This window comes from Cheilinus undulatus, linkage group 18, assembly GCF_018320785.1.
Source record: "Cheilinus undulatus linkage group 18, ASM1832078v1, whole genome shotgun sequence".
Lineage (NCBI taxonomy): Eukaryota > Metazoa > Chordata > Actinopteri > Labriformes > Labridae > Cheilinus > Cheilinus undulatus.
In genome coordinates, this window is record NC_054882.1 from 14,673,583 (window position 1) to 14,695,852 (window position 22,270).

A 22,270-nucleotide genomic window follows, 5' to 3' on the forward strand; every position below is an offset into this window, starting at 1 on the left:
GGAGGGCGACTTGTTGCTTTGTGTGACGATTCACTTACATGTGCATTACAGCAACAAATTTCTATGCACCAACTGATATTCTGCTGATGAATAAAGCACGATACATACTCAGACCAATGCATCAGTCACTAAACCCACATCATCTTTTGACTCTACCAACCAGGTTATAGCCTTACACTTCTCCCAAGCTCACACTGCTCATACTTAAAACCCCACCCTTAGCTTATTGTCCCTCCGTCACCCTGTTAACAGCCTCCGCCTGCCACAACATTTCAGACACACACATTAAGCAGATAAGCTGCGTTTTGCCCAAGGCCGCATCTGCACAACTAAGAATCTGACTCACACACTGGCTTGAGCTTATTCTAGCCACATCAGATGTTACTAGACTGATGAATTCTGCTATTGTGTTCTCAGCTATGTCAACACACATTCACCTCATTAATTTTTTCTTCTGTTTGTGCATGCATGTTTGCATTCTTCTGTGTGTGTTTTGTTATTTGCATGCGTACCATCCCTTTCTAGCATGCTTTCTGATGCATCACATACAGTAAAGGCAACTGACAGCACTGCATAACCATAGCAACACAATTCATGTGAAACACAATTGCATGGTATTCGACCTTACCAAATCTCACAGGCTTACTGCACCACCTGATGGCCTACAACCAGCATGACAGTGCATGACTGGTGGACACATTCGGCATTTTAATCATTGATAAACTCATTCTCAGCAGTTCAACAACTGTGTTCATTTTTAAAACCTTTAGTTTGAATCTAAAAAGTGAAAGTAATCATACAGTGCAGACAGGCAGAAGAAAGCCTCAATTTCCCAGGCCAAGAAAAAACAAACCAAAAAGACGACCAGAATCACAAAAAAAAGAGGCCAAGTAATTGAAGACAGAATGAGATGTTTGTCCCAGTCACTGTTTTCTATACTTACCGACTTTTTTCGAGGCATGGTGGATGATTTCTGTTATAGGGGACATAAGGGGTTAAGTAGTGTTATTTCCCAAGTTTCTTGCATCTCACTAATCTAATATAATTGGTGCACCCATGTTTTGAGAGTGAAACAGGGTACCAAATAAATGCGATTTAATAAGCTACCCTGACCTAGCTGACCTATTTTCAGGCCTAGTCTTCATAAAAATGTGTCTTTGTTACTAGAAAGCAAGCCATTCTTGATTATTGGTCCATAACTAAAGAACTCTACTGAATGAAAAACAGAAGGCACTTTCTCTTTAGGGTGACACAGGATGCATGATACTGGATTTTTGCTGATATCCAATATGCTGATATTTAAAAATCAATCTTTGCGGATATTGATACAATATTTAAATGTCGTTCAGACATAAAACTTCAGTCCTTAAAACACACAATTAAAAGCTTAAAGAGGAACAAATTGACAACCTTCTGTCCTTAAAACACTCTTTAAAGTAGGAATGCATAAGATTATTGGCATGATTTCAGTATCTGCAGAGATTAGCCTAAAAAGTGAATTATCTGGCCACAGATGGCCTAGTGGTCAGGCTGCGTTCCATGTAACATGGGCAGCTTGGGTTCATGTCCAGCCGGTGGCATTCAACACTCTCTCGTCCCTATTTCTGGCTCTATCCACTGTCCGATCCCTCTAATAAAGGCCAAAAAAGCCCCAAAATAAATCTTAAAGAAAAAGAGAGAGAGTGTGACCTATCAGTCTAGGCTTAAATGATAATTTTGCTACAAAAGTCTGCCTTTATCAGTGGTAAATAATGGCTGTATTAAGCTTTGTAGCTCCACTGGCTTATTTGTTCGTATGGTAAATATTTTAAGATGATAGGCAGATTTTTAAAGCCAAAATATCATATGTAAATATCAGCAGAAATTTTCATATCTGTCGAGACAATAATTCACTTAAGCTAGTATCTGCCAATATCGATGCCATACCAAGAGTAATGAACGACATTTCAAAACTAATCCGATATAGCCGATATTGACAAAGACATTGAAATGCGGTTCAGACATAAAACTTCAGTCCTAGTCTGGGTTTTAGGATGAACAAATTAACAAATTTCAGTTCTTTAAACACACTTTAAAATGTGAGGAATGATGATGAATAAAGAACAGAGGTAGGTCTGTTGGTCTGCCCTAATACTCCACTAACTTGTTCACAGTTGTAAATCCAATATTTAAAGCTGATAAAAATTGAATTTTTATAGCGAAAATACTGGTTGTAAATATTTGCCGATACGATATCAGACCGATAATATCGTACATCCATACAGGCAACACTCCATAAGAAAAATAGGCCAAATGAGACGCTATATCATCCATAAATCATACAATCGCAAATGATTTATTCAATCTAATAACTAATGAGGCAGCTGTGCTAATGGTGTGTTATAAAAATTGCCTCAATATTAACCCTAAAATTCTGAATAAGGTATTTGTCTTTTTTTAATATTAAGGAATGCCAAATTTTCTTTGTTATATTTGTGCATAAAAAAGGTACACTATAGAGTGAATTTCATTTACTAGTGATTTCTGTTCGCCGTTGATAGATTTGCTTGAAGGTTGGATTGTAAAAATCCTGTTTTGTAAGATGACACATTATAAATACTACATACAAGATAAACTTGTCTCAGGCTTCTCAGCCACAAACTAATACTAAAAACAACGTCAGATGTACCTGCGCTGTGATTTCATCCTACTGTGAAGCACCTCTCTTAAAACAAATTAAAAAATAAAGTTTTCGTTATTTAAATGTGTCACTGCCTCAGAATTAGTGCACATTTCCTCCTAGACTGAACTTGAAGAGTCTACCAAGTTCTCCAATCACTGACCGACTAACCTACTCCAGAAATGTTGGTCAACTTTAACCCATCATTTACCCGCGGCTTATGCGCGGCAAAGAGGAAAATACCAACGTCTGTGATTTAACGAACATGTGGAATCCAAGCAACAGCAAACACAACTAACAGTCGTTTTAGATGTGAGTTAACTTAACAGTGGACAGACGTAGGGCTATGACAAAAGACTGGCTAGCTAGCCACCGCTAATTGCTAGCTTTCAGTATTAACGTGCGTTAGATGTTAGCAACAAACCTTAGCTCTCCCAGCTTCTAGTTTCCTCTGCCGTTCATCTTCATCCATGTCTTCATTAAAAATAAAACATTACAATTTCAGGACATGCGTCCTAAGAACACCGAAAAGTACAACAGATCTTCACTTCTAGCACAAGTTGGCTTAAATAAAATCTTGAGCTTTCTTCAGACACAACTGTCAACAGATAATATTCAGTATGGCCGCCAAGCAATCTTAACCCCGCCCTTATCGAGATTCCTCGAATAAAAGGACCAATCAAATTATCGCAAACCTCCTCTCCAGCCAATGAGGCTTCCTTGTATCTCACTTAAGAGCAGAGTCTCCATGGCCAATCAAATGGCTGTTTGTTGTCGCCGCCTTGGATTGACAGCTCTTGAAGCCAATCATAACGGGCCTAAACAAACCATGCCTCCCCAAGCCATCCTGAGTCTGTTTTGAAAGTTAGGCATCTTTCTCTTACAGAGGTGTTTCAATGGCGACAAGACATTATAACGTCTTATTTAATCGGAGTGAATTATATTTACAAAATTAGACCTGAAGGTTCCCGCGTGTAATTTTCTGATTAATGTCTAAGAATATGAAATAGGAGCTCCAAAAAGGTTTGGTAAGTTTTTATGTGAAGGTATCACATGCATCTGTTGTCAGCGTATCAAACAATTATTTCTGCAGGTGCTGTGGTTCTCCTTAGCGACCATTGTCTAGCTTAGACCGTACAAACAAAATACAAAGATCATACATTTACACAATACATTTTAAGCCTAGGGCTGTATTGCATTTCTTTATGTTGATGTGTAGTTCACTGTGGATTCAGCACCCCAACATGACAAAGTGAAAACAGAATTGTATAAGCTTTTGCAGATTATTGAGAAGTATTTATTCAGACGTAATAGAACCTTTATTCAGTGCTTAGCTGAAGAACATTTGGCAGAAATTACAGCCTTGGGTCTTTTGAATATGAAACAATACACTTGCACGGTCATGGGGCTGCGTTTATGGATGTCTGCAGCAAGGAGCCTCTCAAAGTTTGGCAGTTTCATGAAGATTGATTAGTTAGCTTGTCTTAATTTACATTGGATTTTTTTTAATCCAAGTGGCCCTGCTACGGCCATAGTATTATTCTCTATGTGGCCCTCAGTGAAAAAAGTTTGAACACCCCTGGCCTACAACTAGCAGTGGTTAAAAGTCTCTACCTGTGGAGGCTGCTTCACTAAAATATACGTTGCACATACAGTATATTCATATCACGTTAATGGTGGAGAGTAGGGAAGTAAATTTACTTTAATATTGTAGGCTACTTACATGGTTTGAGTACCATATCTGTATTGTACTTGAGAGTTAGCCTATCTAGAAAAGTGAAATCATACATTTCTTTCCTCGTTGCTTGTTACTTTACTCAGAGGTCAGCTGACTTCTTATAAATCCGAAACTCAAGAATTCTTATTTCAGCGGCGCAACTTCTACTTGTATTGGAATGGTATAATCTATTCGGAGCCATCCATACAATAGAATTCAGTAATGACGTTGTGGGCTTTGTCCATCTGCATTTTGCTGGGGTTTCAACATAAAAGACTGTCACATTTCGGGGAAACTTTTCTAATTTTCCTAACGCGTTTTAGGCAGCTGTCCCTTTCTAAAGCGCCGTTTGATATAAAGTCGACGGCCGAAGGACGCACTCGTACGCAGAACTTTGGAACATAATAGGTCACGTCCTCCATGGCAACTCGAAGTTGAGGGGAAAAAAATTCATCGCCCGAACAGGGACTTGAACCCTGGACCCTCAGATTAAAAGTCTGATGCTCTACCGACTGAGCTATCCGGGCTCTGCTCAACGAATATTATTGAAAGAATAAAAGCACGACGAACTATAAATACTATTGCGATCACTAATGTACAGCGTCACAGGTTATGATGACTTTTTTGGTTTCTGTAACCCTAAGTGTTTTATCAAGCTAGCTTACACTAGCTAGCAATACAAAGTTGGAGGCTAGCAGTATGTTAGCACGGGTTAGCATGAATAGTTTGCAAGGTGCGGTCGAAGCTCCGTTTCATTCCTTTTAATCCGAAACCATTCAGTCCACACACAGAGTCATTGCCTTGTCTTTATTGGATGACTTTACAGCTGTACAAAATGATATTTTACAATATTTATACAACAAACAACAAAATTCCCCGAGCATCGTTACTTAAAATTACCGCACTTCCAGCGCTTTAGTGTTTCTTTGACGTTTGAAACAGAGCGCACCATGGCACTTCCCTCTTATAAATAAAACTATCTTTAAAAATATATACACATGACACCGTTAACATACAAACAAGTGACACCCTCTGCATTTTATAAATGATTAAAGTGCATAATTCTTTTTAAAGAATTGCTGCAAAAGAACAGAATCAAAGGTAGAAGGAGAGTCATGCTGTTGTTAAACAGGATGTGAAAGGTGGTGAAAGTGTGGTAGCCTCGGTGTGCTGCAACTCTAATGACGATTGTATGGACGATGGACATGCACTTGTGCTGAGAGGCATATTTATGGCACAGAATTCAATATTACATGCGCAAGACAGATCTTTTGCTGCACCCTTCTGACAGTCTCATGAAAAATGAATATGAATAAAAGCACTGGTTGAATCACAAAGATATGTGCTGACAGACAGCATCTTGGTTGCCAGGTTAAAGAAGCTGGCCTCTTCATCGTGTGAATCTGAATCACTTAATCATTTTAAGGATCGCTGCAAATTAACCTGATAAAATGTATTTACAAAGTGCATGTGTATGTGTGCAGAATATCAGACTGCAATATGTAATTGTCTTTTAAACAGAAGTCTATCTTTTGAAACAGACACTGTAAAATGCTTTAGAACATTTGGAATTCACATGAACGTTGTTATGTCATAAATGTTGAGTTTAACAAAACACTCTATGGAGTATTGTAAGGTGAATTTCATAGTATACGACTTTTAGCAAAGAGGCAGACTGCAGGCTGCAATAGAGAGCGCAGGTTATAATCTCTAGGTACAAGATGAGATACAACCATGAAAGTCTGGTAGCTTTATCATTCTTCATACATTTTTGAATGCTTCTTTTCTTAGAAAGACATCATACATTTCTCAGCTGGATTTTTGGAAAAATCATACCACTTGCACAACTGAAATTGTTGTAATGATATTTTGAGCAAATTGTTTTGCATTCCTCCTCCAGCAGCCAAGTGCAACGATGCCCATTTTTAAATTGCACTACAGCAACAAATGCACTTTCAGTATGTAATCTGCTGACATGACAAAAAGAGTGTTGTGTACTCTACAGGTATCAATGGCTCTAAGTAACTTGATCCTGCCTGCCTTCATTTGATAAACAAACTAGAAAACTACCCTGTCTGCCTTCTAGGCATGTAATAAGTCATACAGTATCTTTGAAACTTTGATCATCTTAACCAACATTTATCTTTTGCACTTGTCCATCTTCATCTCCACTTCATTTTGAGAAAGCATGTTTGTTTTTCTCTGGAGGGTAAGAAGCCAGCACAGGGATCTGTTATGTAATCTACAGAGAGAGAAGAGAACCAAAATAATCAATTACTCGCTTTGCACAACGAGAAATGCACATTTTTCTTTAAATCACCAATAAGCTGCATTCACCTTGTGTATGTGAGGGGGCAATTCATCCTCTGAGCTCTCCTCTGGTACTGGTTCATGGTGTCGTGGTGCTGCTTGGCCCTCCTCTGCCCATCCTCCCATGGGCACACGGGCTGACCTCACTACTTTCCCCCCTGCACCAAAAGAGTCTTAAAAAAAACAAAGAGAAAGACCTCAGTTTAAAAGCTGAACTCACTTTTTTTAAGGTCGTCCATCAGCAAAATTGGGTAATTTTTAAACTACAGTTAACCAACAAACCGAGCTGATATCAAATAGTTGTAAAAGCTTCAATTAAGCACTGAGTAAAAGGTCTTGATACTAATGCGATGTGATATTTTTTTTTTTTTTATTTCTCATAAATCTCATATATCATATAAACAAAATTGTTTTTTTAATTGTATTATCAGGCTGCAACAGAACAAAATTGAAAAAAAATGAAGAAGGTCTGAATACTTTCTGAATGCAATGTAGGCATATAAGAGAAATAAAATGAATTAAGAAATAAAAGTTAAAGTGCAAAAAGGGAAGAGTATTAAAGAATTATGCTACAAACAAAAATCCAGAGGACAGAATGTCTGCCCGATTGTAGTTTCTGCAGCTGTGAAGCATGTATTTTGTGACCAGCTAAATCACTGTCTCTTTTTGGCCATCAACTTTGGTATGAAATGGCTTAAGACTGCACTAAATTTAGTGGTACTGCAAGAATTGCAGATCAGATGCTTTACTCTTCATCCTGCATCCCTTTGATTTTACATCCGTTTGTTTCCCTTTGGACCAAAATGGCTCATTTCATACATTAGGCAAAAAAAATATTCTAATTTATATTTTCCAAACACTTTTCCTTTTCCTTTTCTTAATTTTTTAAAATTTATTTATTTATAACCAACCCCTCCCCTGGTAATAAATATCAAACATTAATACATATGAAAAATTCTGACCCCTTATTGGCCATGTTCTGTCATGGAAATCCCTGGCATTTTAGATGGCAAAAACAAAAAAATTACTTTCAGTAGGGTTTTTTGGGGTTAAACAAGATGAGGCATTATTTCAAAAATTCAATGATTTTTCTGCATAGACAACAATAGGGAAAATGGCGCCATCTAGTGGAAAATAGAAACAACTTCCATATAAATACTAAAAAAAAAACTCCAACATTTATTGCATGCATGTATTTATGTGCTAATGACTCCAGGATAAAAAAATCAAATAACAATGGGAGTAAATGGAGCCAAAATGGACACTAAGGACACAAGCATCAGGATTTTTGTACACAGTACATTATAGGCATGGGGTATAATTTTTTTTCCAAAATTGCCAAAATAATACACAACATTGCCAATGCTCATGTCTGAGGCTTGAAAACACATAAAATAGTGTCGAGACAAATATGAAAGAGTCCCAAAATGGTACAAAGGGAAACATGAAGGTTAAAGATAGTACATAAAATCATAGAGGAATGACATCACTGAGACCAGCTCAAATAGACTGTCTGCCACATTTTTTAAAAATCCCACATCGAAGTACCTTGGGTGGGTCCACTGTGGCGCCGCTGGCTACTGCTCTGGGATGACACCCCCTCCTGACCCATGGTTGTCCTGCTATCTGCTGACGCTGATGCAGGAATGGCACTAGGACTGGGAACTGCATTGGGGAAAGTGTGTGAGCGAGGGAAATTCCTGGACTGAGGGTTGGGTTCACTCCTCACTTCATCGGGGACGCTGTCACTGCTCTCATCGCTCTCCTGCCTGTGCCATGTGTGACGAGAGAGCTCACCACGGGATTGTTGCTTGTGTAGCTACAAGGACAAGAACAGAAATGAAGTAGAATGGCTAGATCGGATTCAGTGTCAGACTTTCAGGTGACCTCCTTTGTCTTCTAATTACCTCGTGCATGTACAGAGCGTGGATGCTCATCTCAGTGGAGGCATACTCAGACAGGATCAAACTGGTGAGTTGACCCTCCCATGCACTGCTGCCTGAGCTCACAGTCCGAGCATCCGTCCTATAAAAAGGGAACATACGGCCATGGACAGGAGGAGGGGATAGATAAGCAAATGAGAAAAGATTGGAGAATAATTAAGGTTTAAACAATCTTATTATAGGATAATGCCTGTGAGATTTAACCAAAAAGTATTCTAAGGACTTGAATTAAGGCCAAGGAGAGTTTTCTCACCCAGACCCTGCCATTGCTTTGCTCATGGTTGAAGTGTGACCAGCTGCTCTGTGAGCTGCACTCAAACTGCCTCTCAGATGAAGACTGCTGCTGATAGGGGACAGAGAGCGCAAAGCAGAAGCTCCATCGCTTAAACCAGCGGCAGCATGATTTGCCAAAGAGCTGTCCCTGCCAAAATGAAGGGAGGTCACGGTGGAGGGGCCTGCCAGGAGGTTGGCAATGAGGCTCTTTGGCTAACAGGAGGAAAAAAGGAAATAAAAAATACAACAAAACTGTGTTTATCTCTGAAGGTCTGATGAAATTACACTTGTTAGGCATGTAATACTTGAACATAAATGTTCATATTAAAATATACCTCAGACTCAGACAGTGACAGTGGATGAATGTCTGAAGTGGCCCCTGTTGCCTCTCTGTGGACTCGTTCTTTCAGCTGGCTGATAAAATGAGTGGTTTCCTGTGGAGGCTGCCACTGAGGGTTGGTGATAGCAAAGTGCATCAGGGACAGTTCTGTCTTTCCATCCTCAGCCTGCTGGTAGATGGACGCCTCCGTCTTGCCCTCAGACATCCACTACAGAGCGAGGAAATAGTGTCAACCAAAAACAATCAACAACAGGACTTGAAAATGACTGTTGGATTATTTTTTAAAAGTTTGTTTCCATCTGTGTTTGTCTGTGTGGGTGCATTTGTATGTTTCCTCTCACCGCAGGGTGTCCGTGCTGCCTGATGTCCATCTGAGCAAAGGAGCAAGTGTCTCCCACCCCGACCACCTCCACTGTGAAGTTCCTGAAGAAATCAATGATCTCCAGGGACTTCCTCCTCAGACAGAAGATTAAAATGATTGGAGTGACCACCGGACTCAGCAGCTCCTCTAGAATAAACACCTGCAGGAAAAAACACGGGGTGAAGGCAGAGGAGGACCCAGCTAAGGTTATTTATTATTGAAATAACACATCAATCAATCAATCAATAAAACTTCATTTATATAGCACTTTTCATACAAGAAAATGTAGCACAAAGTGCTTTACACACAGACAGATAAATTAAAAGGAAGATAAAAGGGGGTATGACCCAAACCCACAATGCCTGACCCCCTAATCACCCCCCCCCGCGCACGTACGCGCACACACACACACACACACACCCCACACACACACATGGAACTCTAAGATAAAATATTTAAACTGCTAACAGCTGGGCCAGTCTGGGAGTGGAGGTACTTAAGAGGTTACAAGAAGCTGCTTCCCAGCAAGCCTGGTCTTTTACAGTTGATCTGAATGTGAAGAAGCTGCAGAAATCTGTGGTTTTACAGCTCTCTTACGGCTTTCAGATCTCCCTTGAGAAAGACATCTCTGGTCTCAATGGGACTAACCTGGCTAAATGCAGGTTAAATAAATCAAAATTAAACAAAAATACAAGTATCCACACTTACTGCTTTGTACTGGAAGAGCTGGGAGAACTGGTCACGAGTCTCATATCTGTGTGCGTTGCCCTGCCAGTGATCAGGCATGTAATGAATATGAGCCAGGATGACACGCAGCAGCTGCTCGGGACAAAACACCATGTGCTTATCAGGGATGAAAGACCTGTGAAAAGAAAGAGAAATGTGGAAATGTGATAGACACCATTATTACAAGTCTATTAATGGCATCTGCTGGAATGGATCTCTCAGTGCAAATCCCAGTGTAAATCCTACATCTTTAAGTATGAATCTACCTGGAACTGAGTCCAAAACATGGTTTTTCCTACCAGTTAAATTCATGGGAATTTTCCCTGATACTTCTATTAACACTTCAATTTTGAGCTATCAGCAGACTTTAAAAAGTAAAAAGCTTCTTAAAGAAGGAAACCCTCTTATACTTATCAGATCTGCAGCAGAATTAGCTGTCTAAGAGAATTAAAGGGATTACAAATCTGGTGGAGCTTCAAAATGGGCAAGAAAGAAAAGTCTCATGGGGAACAGCACTTCTTAACTTTTGGCATTTTTTTGTATGTCCTTTAAGATACTTCCATGTTGAAAAACATAAGTGGATTGTTGGTGATTAATTTCATCCACTGACATTATCTGAGGAGTTTTAGGTGGTAGTGAAACAAATACAGACACTTCTATATTATATAACTGGGTTCATATACAGTTGCAAGAAAAAGTATGTGGTTCTCCAAACATAGGGTTCACATACTCGTCTCGTTGCGAATCTTTGGTCTGAACTGAGCTACTGTATAATATATAGCACTGTGCATCCTGCTTACAAGTGCAGCTGTAAAAATGAGAGCCTTTTCAAAACAGTATTTACCTTTTTTACATTTATCTGCCTCTTGGACATGATTACAACTGTTTTTATTAATATCAGCCCTTCAAGACCCTTTACTCCTACAATGGAGGAGACAGGAGAGTTTGCAGGCTGAAGTTCCTGTGTGAAAACTTAAAAAAGAACGATATAATCGTGTCCAAAATCCATAGCAGACTTTATCCAACAAACTTGGCATTTTTAGCCTTTCAATATTGTATACTTGTCCACAGGGGGTGCCAAAAGTGGGCACAAAGATGTTGTTTATAATGCTGCAACAAACTGTGTTTTTATTCATAATGGCACTAATATGGTTTAAATCATTTCTGTTAGTGTATATTTACTAGTAGATAAACAGTAAATAAATGAAACAATGATACTTATTATTACCTGCAGACTGTAATACACACTCCAAGGAGTGTGATTGATGTCAGAACATGTTCCACTGCAAGAACATCCTCATCATAGATGGTCAGGGAAATGAGGACAGCAAGGAGGGACCCGGCAAAAAACGCAACATTTTTGGCAACCACCGTCAACAGTGGTGACAGAAAGCAGTTCATATACTTGGATGAAGCCTAAAGGAAACAGGAGGTAGTAGGGAACAGAAAAAGGATGGAAAACAGGTGGTTATTAACTCAACAGATACCACTAAAGGCGAGAGTGCAAGGTTTAACAGCATGGTGTTATTAAATACAGAATCCCTGCATTAAATAAAGAAATAACAAGCCAGTGTAACAAAATAAGCTAGCTTGGATTTAAAGGAGAAGATTTAGGGGTAATCTGACCTTGTAGCCTTTGCTGAGTCGAGACATGAGCTCATGGTCCAACTCATTGAAATGGCGCAGGTAACATCGACCATACAGAGACCAGCATCTTGCTCCCAAGGAACCAGGCTCTCGCTTGATCACCTTAATCACACACAATAAACTTTTATTAGAGCTCTACTTTATAAAAGAGACTGCAGAGATTTTGTGTTAGCAGGTGAGGCACTAACCTCTGTGTAACTAAAGAAGGCATAGAGAATCTGCCACACCAGAATAACTGGACACAGCAGCAGATTAGCAATCCCAATCCACAGAATACGTGATGCGAGCCTGTCTGCCAGCTCAAGTCTGTTCCCTCCTCGCTTGTACTCTGGTTTCAGGCTCCATTCATTTTCAAAAAGAGAGCCTTAAGAGAAGAAATGACACAATAGAAGGAGGTAAATCTAAAATTCTTGAATGATTATAAACACAGCTAATAGGTAGATAAACACTGTAAGGACAAATGTATTTAGATACACCTGTTAATAATTGAATTCAGGTGTTTCAAAACAAAAAAACCCCTAAAAAATCTTGTGAAAAGTCTTCCAAGAAGAGCGGAGGTTGTTACAGCTGCAAAAGTGGTCCAACTTCATTTTAAAGTACATGGATTCGAATACAATGTCATTGCAGTCTCTGCTGGTGTAATGGTCAAGTGTCTAAATATTTTTGTCCATCTAGTTAATGCCAGTTCATGCTTTCAAAAACTATTTCCACTCAGTATTGAAAGTAGGATAAAAACGGGATAGAATCAAACATGGACACACCTGGACCCCAGAAGAAGATGAGCTCAAAGTTGTACTTCAACCCCCGGGTGTAGAAAACATAATCCCCTAGAAGAGGAAGTCGAAATCGCACAGGAAGGAGGGACTTGTTCACCATGGCAACCTAAAGGAGTATGAGAATAGAGGCTCTGATTTGTGGTCTCACAGTTTCATTACTTTGGTGTGTTGTCAGGCATAAATGTCAGACATTTATTTACAAATAGACGCACCATGTAGTTCTTAAAGCGGAGGATGCGGTGGTAAATGTCAAGCTCTGTCAGTTCTTTCTTATGGATGCAGATCTGGTGTTCCTTCTGAATCTCCACTATCCTGGCCTGAACCTCCTGCCATGTCACGTAGGGGAGCTCTGACTGGAAAGAAAAAGCAAAAGTGAGAGTAAGACGGTGCAACAAAAAACAATAAATAACTGTCTGTAATGAAACAAACATTCGATACACATCTAAAAATGATCCTGGTGTAATCTACAGTGTCTCACCATGGTCATTCTCAGTGCATTGATATAGAAGGATCGGATCTCCCAGTAACAGCAGACGTTGTAGATGAATTTGACAAGGCGATGAAGCCAGAACACCCCCGAGATTACCAGCACGAAGATCACATATGCATTGTTTCGGATACTGCAAGGTGAAAATATAATTGTCTATGATTTAAACATGCACACATAATTTTTTATTACAAATGACATGCATTGACTGCAAAAGTAACAAACTATAGCGAAACTCATTTAAAAGGATATTTCTCTATTTTTTTCAGTTGGGTTGTATAAGAAACTTGTCAATAGTAGTGGCACCAGCTTCCAGAGATGATAGTGAGTGTTGCCCCTTTAAACAGGATGCACCTGGAGAAGCTAGGCTTAATAACAGCACAGACTGGTTTGTACACTATAATTTTATGCTATATTAAGCATTGCTGAAGTGTTTCATTTTTTCACCCAGAAAGCCTCTGTGTTTGTAACTATTTTGCAATAGCTACCAGCAATGTGCTCTTCCACTTCAGCATATCAGATCAGCTGTTTGGGTCTTCAGGCTTCATCAGAGACACACAAAACTAAATGTAAGATTTCAACATGAGTGACAATGTTGTGCCATTTGCTGTCGATATAACTGGATACAAAGGAGCAACTTCTACAGATGAAGGAGTAGCAGTTACTGAGTTACCTGTTGGTTTAGGGTTGGAAACTTGTGAGCCCACAGACACCTGCAGCCTGCATCACTCCCCATTCAGAGTTCCCTACTTTACTGAATGTGGATATTTTATAGACCTTCTTCAGCTTTCTGGAGATAAATTGGAAAAACTGGCCCAACCAGAAGACTTTAATGGAACTGGAACAGGAGCACTTTAAAATGTGTAAAATGTATGTGCATGGCCACGCTAACAAACAGAGGAGGGGAAAGATGGTGGTGGGTTTAACTGGCAATCTGAAACACTGCCAGAGAGGGGAGAGTTTGATCTGCCTCAGCGCTATGAGTGTGTGTTAATAAAATGCCTGCAGTTAGTGAAGGAAACGCTCCATCAAAGTCATCCAGGTAAGTTTATGGTGGTCATTTAATTCTTCTAATGTCTGAAGATTAAAAAAAGAACAGCCAGCACAATGTATTTATTTTATGAAGACAAGGTGTCAGCTGTTAAAGTGCCAAACTGGGCTGAAATAAATTGTTTTTGTTAGTTTAGTTTGGTGGTGTTTTCTCTGACAAATCACAGAAGCTTTCTGGGTGAAAAAGCTTAAAAAATGCTCAATATAGCATACAATAAAGCCAACGTTTTTTTTGGGCTCATTTTTCCCTTAAACTTGCTGAATTACGTGGAACAGCTGTACCCATCTGTGTTGCTATATAGCCTAGCTTTTCTAAGCACATCCTGATTGATGCCTAACTTCAAAAACACTGAATTTTTCCTTTAACTTCACTGATAACATAACAATCAATAATCAAAATTATTAGTGACAGCAGGGACTTTCACCTCTGTTTATATGTCTATAAAAGGAAAAGAGCGTGGGCATTATGGAAAGTCATAAGGGTTACATTATGTTGCTCTAAGAATTGCTAATCAAACCCCATACATATTTTATCAGATATGCTGACACGGATATTGGCTGCTGACTGTAACATTTCCATGTGTCCTTCTAATGTAGAATGTCTGCATAAATGTTCAAGTGTATATCCATTAATATCTCAACAGTAATCACTGTAATCATAAGCTACATATTCGACTAAATGCACAGCTGTAGCCTTTATACAAAGCTAAATTCAGCATCACACTCACTGTGCACTGCACTTATTCACTGGGAGAAAGGCATCTGGCAGGGTGACTTTAGAGGAATCAGTGTGGTTTACAGGCTCGTTGGCAAAGAGTACATTATAGTTCACGCAGTTAGCCAGGAACACTGTGAAGCCAACCACGAACAGCAACTGGCTATAGAAGGAAAGACACAAGGAAAAAAAAGTAAGGAAACACACTGAAAGAACACATAAGTATCATGCTATAAACAAATCTCTTTAAGAGCACAATAACTGGGGTGGGACACATACACAAGCTCAAAGATTTCTCCCAGCAGCATACAGGTGAATCCATTCTTCTGGTGCAGATTATACACGTAATGGATGTTAAGGAACACTGTGGATGTATCTGAAGTAAGCAATTCTATTTGGGTTTAAAATATTTAAAAAAAAAAACAAAACAAAACAAGGAGGTACCAAACTCAGAACCAGAAAAGGATATTCTCTGGAAAAACAGGTCCAGGTTTTCTATGTGGTGCCACTGGGCTGCAAAAGATTTATTACAGGTTAGTAATGGTGTTAGTGCTCGGAGTATTGTTGTAAAAGAGGAAGGTGTGATTCTGTTTGTGTGTCCATGATTTGTTTGTACAGTGTCATACATTTAGCTCCTTCAGGCACATGCATCAGCAGGTTCTCCTCTCCGGGGGGAGAGTCGCTGTACGACGCCTCCAGGCGTTGGTATTCTGTGTCAAAGTGAGCCATAGTGACAGCAGCTGCAGCCTCACCAAGTAACTGAGCCCGCTGCTACAGACTGAAGAACGGAGACAGGAGAAGAGGAAAAATGAATCCAATCCAGGTGAACAAAAGGATTATAAACACTATATTGCCAAAAGTATTTGCTCACCTGCCTTGACTGGCATATGAACTTAAGTGACATCCCGTTCTTAATCCATAGGGTTTAATATGATGTAGGTCCACCCTTTGCAGCTATAACAGCTTCGACTCTTTTGGAAAAGCTTTCCACAAGGTTTAGAAGGGTGTATGGGAATTTTTGACCATTCCTCCAGAAGCGCATTTGTAAGGTCACACACTGATGTTGAATTAGAAGGTCTGGCTCTCAGTCTCTGCTCTAATTCATTCCAAAGGTTATCTATTGGGTTGAGGTCAGAACTCTGTGCAGGCCAGTCAAGTTCATCCACACCAAACTCTCTCATCCATGTCTTTATGGACCTTGCTTTGTGCACTGGTGCACAGTCATGTTGGAACAGGAAGGGGCCATCCCCAAACTGTTCCCACAAAGTTGGGAGCATGGAATTGTCCAAAATCTCTTGGTATGCTGAAGCATTCAGAGTTCCTTTCACTGGAACTAAGGGGCCAAGCCGAGCTCCTGAAAAACAACCCCACACCATAATCCCCCCTCCACCAAACTTTACACTTGGCACAATGCAGTGAGACAAGTACCGTTCTCCTGGCAACCGCCAAACCCAGACTCATCCATCAGATTGCCAGATGGAGAAATGTGATTCGTCACTCTAGAGAACGCATCTCCACTGCTCTAGAGTCCAGTGGCGGTGTGCTTTACACCACTGCGTCCGGCACTTTGCATTGTGCTTGGTGATGTAAAGCTTTGGTGCAGCTGCTCGGCCATGGAAACCCATTCCATTAGGCTCTCTATGCACTGTTCTTGAGCTAATCTGAAGGTCACATGAAGTTTGGAGGTCTCTGCAGAAAGTTGGCGACCTCTGCGCACTATGCGCCTCAGTATCCGCTGACCCGGCTCCGTCATTTTACGTGGCCTACCACTTTGTGGCTGAGTTGCTGTCGTTCCCAATCGCTTCGACTTTGTTATAATACCACTGAGAGTTGACTGTGGAATATTTAGGAGCGAGGAAATTTCACGACTGGACTTGTTGCACAGGTGGCATCCTATCACAGAACCACGCTGTAATTCACTGAGATCCTGAGAGCGACCCATTCTTTCACAAAAGTTTGTATACTTTGTGTTGTATAGTGTTTTGTTTTGTATAATGTTTGTATAGTGAATACTTTTGGCAATATAGTGTACATACAGAGAATGGTTTAGTTTAAGACAGCATATAGTAGTTAAAATTTAACTCATTATGAGTTTAGACTTTGGCTTGATCTTAGGTGAGCCTTGAGCAAAAAAAGGTTGAAAACCACTGGCCTAGTACAAGGTCGTGCCCCATTTACATGGACACCTGGGTTCAAGTCTGGCTTGCGGTCTCTTTCCTGCATGTCCTTCCCCAACTCGCCCATCCCCACTGTCTTCCTCTCTGAATTAAGGCATAAAAAGCACCAAAGAATATATAAAGCTATAAAGGAAAAAAAAGTTCATGTCAGTAAGAGAAAAGGCAACCCACTTCTCCCGAACTAAAGATCTGTGGTACGGCAGAACCTGTGAGCCTTTTCAGCTCAACAGTGCATTACATCAACAACAGGGAGTTTAAAGCTTGTGCCTCCAAACTAGCATTTTTTTCCCCCAATGACCACCCAGGAGAGCTCCTTGACCAAGGTCTAAAAGATGCTCTCATAATGGAACTTGTCAGAAACTGGTCCAGTGTGCATCAGCACAGATAACAGACTAATGTAATCAAAGCTGTGAGCCTGAATGGGTGGGACAGACTAGAGTAGGCATAAATGATTTGGAAAAGTAATCTAATTACGACTCCCCCAATAGTGTAATTGCAATTTAATATGTAATTACTTTTTAAGTTCTTTATGTCATTTATTTCTGAACAAACAAGCAATAAACCAATATTTGGTAGATTAAATTAAGGCTGAACAATTCTAAAAATATATATATTTATTTTGACTCATTGCAAATTCTATGTGAATTGTTGTATTAAGGAGAACAATTATTTTATGTTTTTATCATTTGACTTAGACAAAAACGTACAAAAATAAGGATAATATGAGTTTTTGCAAATTATTGTAGAAAAAAATGACACTTAAAGTTTTGGTGATGTGTAGAGCATCGTGGAGACTATTCTCTAAATTTCAATTAATGGCCCAGCCTGAGACTGCAGTGTTTGGACCATCGGCTGCATCATGCAATTAAGTTTTTGTGCAGGTTTGCTTCACCCTTAATGAGGGAAATAATAATCATTTTTCCAATCAACAATCGTAAACATAACACAGAAAAGATTTCAGTACTTTCCTTTGACACTAAAAGACTATAGAAGATATAGAGGGGTCTACTGCAAACATTACACAGGTGCCATTTTATGCATCAAAGGACACTCTTGGTGTCATATTTGATTCAGGTTTAAAATTTGACAAACAAATCAACCATGTAGTCAAAGTTAGTTTCATGCAGCTCCGTATTATCTCCAAATTCAGACCAATTCTCTGCACCTCCATCTTAGAAAAACTAATCCATGCATTCATTTCATCCCGTCTCGATTACTATAATTCACTATATTTTGCTATCACGCACTCCTGTCTATCTTCAACTCGTCCAAAACACAGCAGAAAGAATTCCCACAAGATCAAAAAAGACAGACCACATTACACCCATTCTTTCTTTCCTGCACTGGCTACCTGTCACCTGCAGAATCAATTTCAAAGTCCTTCTGTTTGTCTGTAAAGCACTAAATGGCCTGGCCCCCTCCTACTACATCACTGAGCTCCTGTCCCCATACCACACCGTCAGAAAACTGAGGTCCTCTGACAAACAGCTCCTGTCTGTCCAGAGAACCAGGACAAAAAGTCGTGGAGACAGGGCCTTTTCTATCTGAGCTCCAAAACTTTGGACCCCCCATCCCACCCCACATCGCTATCGCTATTAAATTGGCATCGTTTTCTTCTGTTTCTTTTCATTCTTTTAATGCTGTCTTCTGTTAAGCACTTTGGATCAACTGTGTTGTGTGTAAAGTGCTATATAAATAAAGACTATTTGATTTGATCTGATAATTTAGAGGAGATTTCAAAATATTGTGATATATTTTAGTTTTAGGCCATCTACCCAGCCCTATTTGGTTAGAAAGTGTTGAGATCTGTCTTTAAAATACTATGAAGAGACTGAAATACTAACGTAGTAAAAATAAAAGTTATATGATGACATGTCATAGAAAAACAACAAAACAAAACATAAGGACATGGTAAACTTCTGTACACTTATATAAAACGGGCGACACATTTATGTACATTCATCTAATACAAATGTATGGTAAAGGCTTTCCTAAGTGCAGTAACAGTGTATTGTGGTGTAACAACAGTGCATACACCCAATAAAGACACCATAAACCTTTAACTTTTGACCGTACTTCGCTCCTTAACCAGAAAAGGTTGGAACCACTTAACTTCATAATTTTATCCCCACACCCTACCACAGAATGAGGTTATATCATAGCCTATAAGGCTAACCTCTTACCTCCATTTAAGAACAGTCCGTCCTCTCAAACTCTGGTGTTGACTCAACATTCCCAGCTAAAAAGAGAAGAGACCTTTCCATGAGACAAAGCTTTAGGACATATTCGTATTGGAAGGCAGAAAGCAGGACAGATAACAACACTAAACAGCAGACTATTGGTCTGTAGCTAGCTAGCAGTTTGATATTAATTAGCCGCTGCTCATCACCGTACTAAGCTAGCTCAGAGAACTGATTCAGGTGTTGTTATTGTCGGGGTTTGACAGCACAGGCCTGCCGCCTTCGCCAAAATATGTCACCCTTCTGGTTCTGCCGCATGGAGTCCTTACCGTCGTGTGGCTGTGGCTCCGCTTTCCAGGGTTAACACTGACCCTTCGGGTATTTATAAAAAATCTAAAAGCCGTTTTGTTTTCGTTTTCTTCTGACTGCCTCTTAAGTCATCCACAAACCAGTTTCATTTTCGCTAGCAAGTGTGTCGTCTGTCACAGATGAAGGGCAGGGACAACATCCAATCAGAAAACGAGCTCAGGAACGGTTAGAAGAAGAGCCAATCAGCTGAGGCTAGAGGCGGGTTCTCTGAATTGTTGTGCACGCAGGGATACGCCCTGAATAAGCTATCCTGGTTAGGGCATTTATTTAAACTTCTTTACTGCCATCGTGTGTTTGTTTAATGCAGCGCAGTGTCAGAGGTGTTATACTCCAAATGTACTCTTGGTGATGCTGCTACAGCCAGATTTTGAATGTGAAAGAAAAGTCTAACAGTAACACGTCATAAAATCTGTTTCGTGTATAGCTGATAGTCTGTATTGTTATAAAGCATCATAAATTTTTGAAATATGTTTTTCAAATTTATATCAGCACATTGTGACATGATCAGCCATGAAAATCCTATTTTTTTCTGTTTTTAATTTGACATTAATTATTATTACCTCCGCCAAGGAGGTTATGTGATCGGCAGGGTTTGTTAGTTAGTTAGTTAGTTAGTTTGTTAGCAACATAACTCAAGAAGTTATGGACGGATTTTGATTACATTTTCAGGAAATGTCAAAAATGGCTTAAGGAAGAACCGATTAGATTTTGGGAGCGATCCGGATCACCATCTGGATCCAGGAATTTTTTTAAAAGATTTGTTACTATTGGGAGATACCTAATGGCAGAGGTCTGCGATCTCCGAGTGCTTTTCTAGTCATTATCATTATTTTGTATGTACAGTGCTTAACAAATTTATGTGACCACCTGTCTCAGAGATCATCCAGCATCATGAAGTGCTTTGATGGGGACTCTTTCATTATCAGTGAGCTCTCCACGTTTTACCATTTAGAACAGGAATGAGGAATTTCAAACTGAATTCACCTTTTTATACCCAAATTTGAGCCGACTCTCTGGGCCTCTCTGAGAAGTCAGGAATGAATCAAGCATAACTCATTTTTCTGCTCAGGAATGCAAGTAAATAACTATAATTTGACATATTAATCAAAAAATAATCATGTGCTTTACTATTTTTCAGTTTTTTTTGTAAATCAGTAAATTTGAAAATTCATCGATAACAATAATTATTATATTTTAGCATGAAAAATATCATTTGGGTTAAAGAGCTTTACATATTGGTGTATTAACCATTGCATTGAAATGATTTTGGTTTAACCAATTTTTACCCATGCTGATAATTTTGGGCAGCTGTGGCATAGGCCTTATTTGGGTGGTGGTCTAATAAATTTGTTAAGCACTATATATTTAAAATGCAGCCTATAGAGTGCCTATAAAAGTATTCCCCCCCTTTGGTGTTTTACCCTCTTATTGATTTTATAAATCAGTTGTGGTCGGTATAATTTGGCTTTAAAACTATTTATTGTTACAGTGAAAACAGATTTTTACAAGGTAATGGCAATTAAATAGAAATCTGCAAGGTAAAATAAAAGACTGAATGAACATTCACCCCCTTTAAGTCCGTATTTAGTAGATGGCTGCTGAGAAGCATCCTCAGCATGATGCTGCCACCACTGTGCTTCACAGTGATGATTTATAGTGTTTGGCATCTTGTCTGATGGTCAAAAAGCTGAATTTTGGTCTCATCAGATCAAATTTTCTTCCACTTGACCATAGAGTCTCCCACGTGCTTTTTGGTGAACTCTAGTCCAGATTTAATCTGAGTTTTCTTCAACAGTGGCTTTCTCTTTAGCACTCTCCCACTGAACTCTGGGGGATGTTTAGTGCCTTTGAAATATTTTTGTATCCATCCCCTGATTTATACTTTCAATAACATTTTCTCTGAGTTGCTTGGAGTGTTCCTTTGTCCTTGTGGTGTAATGGTAGCCAGGAATACTGATTAACCAGTGACTGGACCTTCCAGACACAGGTGTCTTTACACTACAATCACTGAGTGACATTCACTTCATTCAGGTGGTCTCCATTTCACTAATTGTGCAGCTACTACTTTCTAGTAGTCTTTCTAGATCCTGATGAAGGAAAATGTCTGACTCTTCAGACTAAAATGAGAAATCAGCTTCCTACATTGTTTCTCCTAAAGGTTATGTACATCATGTTTCAATAACATTAAAGTAGTTATGTGTAGTTACAGGAGCTGACTTCACAGCAACAAAGCCAAGCTCACCTTCTGTCGCTGAGCTCTGTGATGAATATTCATATGTGATTGTGGAGTCTGTGGAGTGACAGCTGGCCTTTTGTTCACTCTGCCACTGCATTAGATACACTGTTAACATCAATCACTCTATGTGTGTGAAGGCAAATGCCGTACCTTTGTGTATCACCATCACTAATGATGATTTCATTAACCAACCTCTGGAGACAGATGGATCCAACAGGAGAGCTTCACCACACACTGAATACTACAATTACACATATGCACACACAGTTTGGACAGTTCAGACCCTCCTTTTCTCTCATCTCCA

General features: G+C 39.5%; 2 protein-coding genes and 1 non-coding gene across 6 annotated transcripts in view; all 3 read right to left on the reverse strand.

Moving 5' to 3' along the window:
- The window catches only part of pcnt (pericentrin), a 65,571-nt gene extending 62,312 nt beyond the window's left edge, over window positions 1-3,259 (reverse strand). For 3 of the 4 annotated variants that reach the window (XM_041812305.1, XM_041812303.1, XM_041812302.1), the window contains exons 1-2: window positions 3,084-3,259; window positions 944-973 (exon numbers count right to left, since the gene is read on the reverse strand). In XM_041812305.1, the coding sequence (XP_041668239.1) occupies window positions 944-973; window positions 3,084-3,131 (78 nt within the window). In that variant the 5' untranslated portion in view covers window positions 3,132-3,259. The remainder of the gene's footprint in view (window positions 1-943; window positions 974-3,083) is intronic. The other variant, XM_041812304.1, reaches the window with a different exon arrangement.
- A 1,571-nt stretch (window positions 3,260-4,830) lies between these two features.
- trnak-uuu lies at window positions 4,831-4,903 on the reverse strand. The gene has a single exon. It is a non-coding gene; the product is annotated as a tRNA-Lys (tRNA).
- Window positions 4,904-5,169: 266 nt separating this feature from the next.
- atg9a (ATG9 autophagy related 9 homolog A (S. cerevisiae)) lies at window positions 5,170-19,843 on the reverse strand. Its single transcript, XM_041813294.1, has 20 exons — window positions 19,691-19,843; window positions 19,365-19,420; window positions 15,631-15,782; window positions 15,474-15,517; window positions 15,284-15,348; window positions 15,018-15,167; window positions 13,231-13,372; window positions 12,965-13,105; window positions 12,738-12,858; window positions 12,165-12,340; window positions 11,956-12,078; window positions 11,558-11,745; window positions 10,312-10,465; window positions 9,584-9,763; window positions 9,238-9,450; window positions 8,883-9,115; window positions 8,594-8,711; window positions 8,235-8,505; window positions 6,714-6,859; window positions 5,170-6,618 (listed from the first exon to the last, which is right to left on the reverse strand). Exons 3-20 carry the CDS (start codon window positions 15,731-15,733, stop codon window positions 6,610-6,612), a joined length of 2,577 nt encoding a protein of 858 aa, XP_041669228.1. The 5' UTR covers window positions 15,734-15,782; window positions 19,365-19,420; window positions 19,691-19,843; the 3' UTR covers window positions 5,170-6,609.
- Window positions 19,844-22,270: the final 2,427 nt, after the last annotated feature.

What these genes read in the sequence shown, in the direction of transcription:
- atg9a (XM_041813294.1), bottom strand. Translation starts at nt 15,733, where the DNA reads ATGGCTCACTTTGACACAGAATACCAACGCCTGGAGGCGTCGTACAGC. An exon ending in GTGAATAAGTGCAGTGCACA is followed by an intron (nt 13,373 to 15,017) that starts GTGAGTGTGATG and finishes TTCACCTTGCAG; the next exon opens with TATCCGAAACAATGCATATG. An exon ending in CCACAGTGGACCCACCCAAG is followed by an intron (nt 6,860 to 8,234) that starts GTACTTCGATGT and finishes GTTTTTTTTAAG; the next exon opens with ACTCTTTTGGTGCAGGGGGG.